At 52.7% G+C, this 581-nt stretch overlaps 1 protein-coding gene across 1 annotated transcript in view; it reads right to left on the bottom strand.

Annotated features, from left to right (window-relative positions):
- Window positions 1-331: 331 nt before the first annotated feature.
- SPRG_20615 (hypothetical protein) overlaps window positions 332-581 on the bottom strand; it is a gene marked incomplete at both ends in the record, with an annotated part of 1,457 nt that continues 1,207 nt past the window's right edge. Inside the window, one exon of the mRNA XM_012347966.1 lies at window positions 332-547. Coding sequence (XP_012203356.1) covers window positions 332-547 — 216 coding nt within the window. The remainder of the gene's footprint in view (window positions 548-581) is intronic.

The raw sequence follows: 581 nt of genomic DNA, 5'->3' as shown, positions 1-581 counted from the left end.
TGTGACCTTTTGAAACGCTGTTTGTGCAGCATTTCAATAGTCTGCTTGAAACGAAATGTAGACCGCTGTTTGAAAACAAGCAGTTGACCGATCGATCCGTCGTCCACGACCTCCTTTCGATCGTTTATACAGTCAACGGACACTGCCAACAGCTCGCACACTCAGGCTACTGGTACGTTGGGATTCGTATCAAGGTGTCCTAGTCGCTCGCTCGGCAGGCTTCAACCAAACCGCTTTGTGAAAATCATCCCAACACCAGAGTTTCGAATATACACACGATACATTTGGTTTTACTTGCACATGAGAAAACACAGGCGGTCACCGGACGCGTCTAGAGGCTCTTGCCGCTGTAGTACGTCGTGTTGGTGTAGACCATTTGCTGGTACTCGGCCGGGCAGTACGGGAACTTGATCGACGGGTTGGCCTGGCCGGGCGCAAAGAGGTGCTTGCCCGTCGTGTACGACACATAGACGGCAAGCGCCGACGTGACGAGGACGCAGAAGATCGCAAACGCCTTCTCGGGCTTGGACAGCGTCGCGTGGAACGTCTTGAGGTAAAAGACGATCGGCAAAATCATGCAG

This window comes from Saprolegnia parasitica (assembly GCF_000151545.1).
Source record: "Saprolegnia parasitica CBS 223.65 unplaced genomic scaffold supercont2.39, whole genome shotgun sequence".
Classification (NCBI taxonomy): domain Eukaryota; phylum Oomycota; class Saprolegniomycetes; order Saprolegniales; family Saprolegniaceae; genus Saprolegnia; species Saprolegnia parasitica.
Note: the sequence above shows the minus strand (reverse complement) of the source record. Positions and strands in the feature narration are given on the sequence as shown.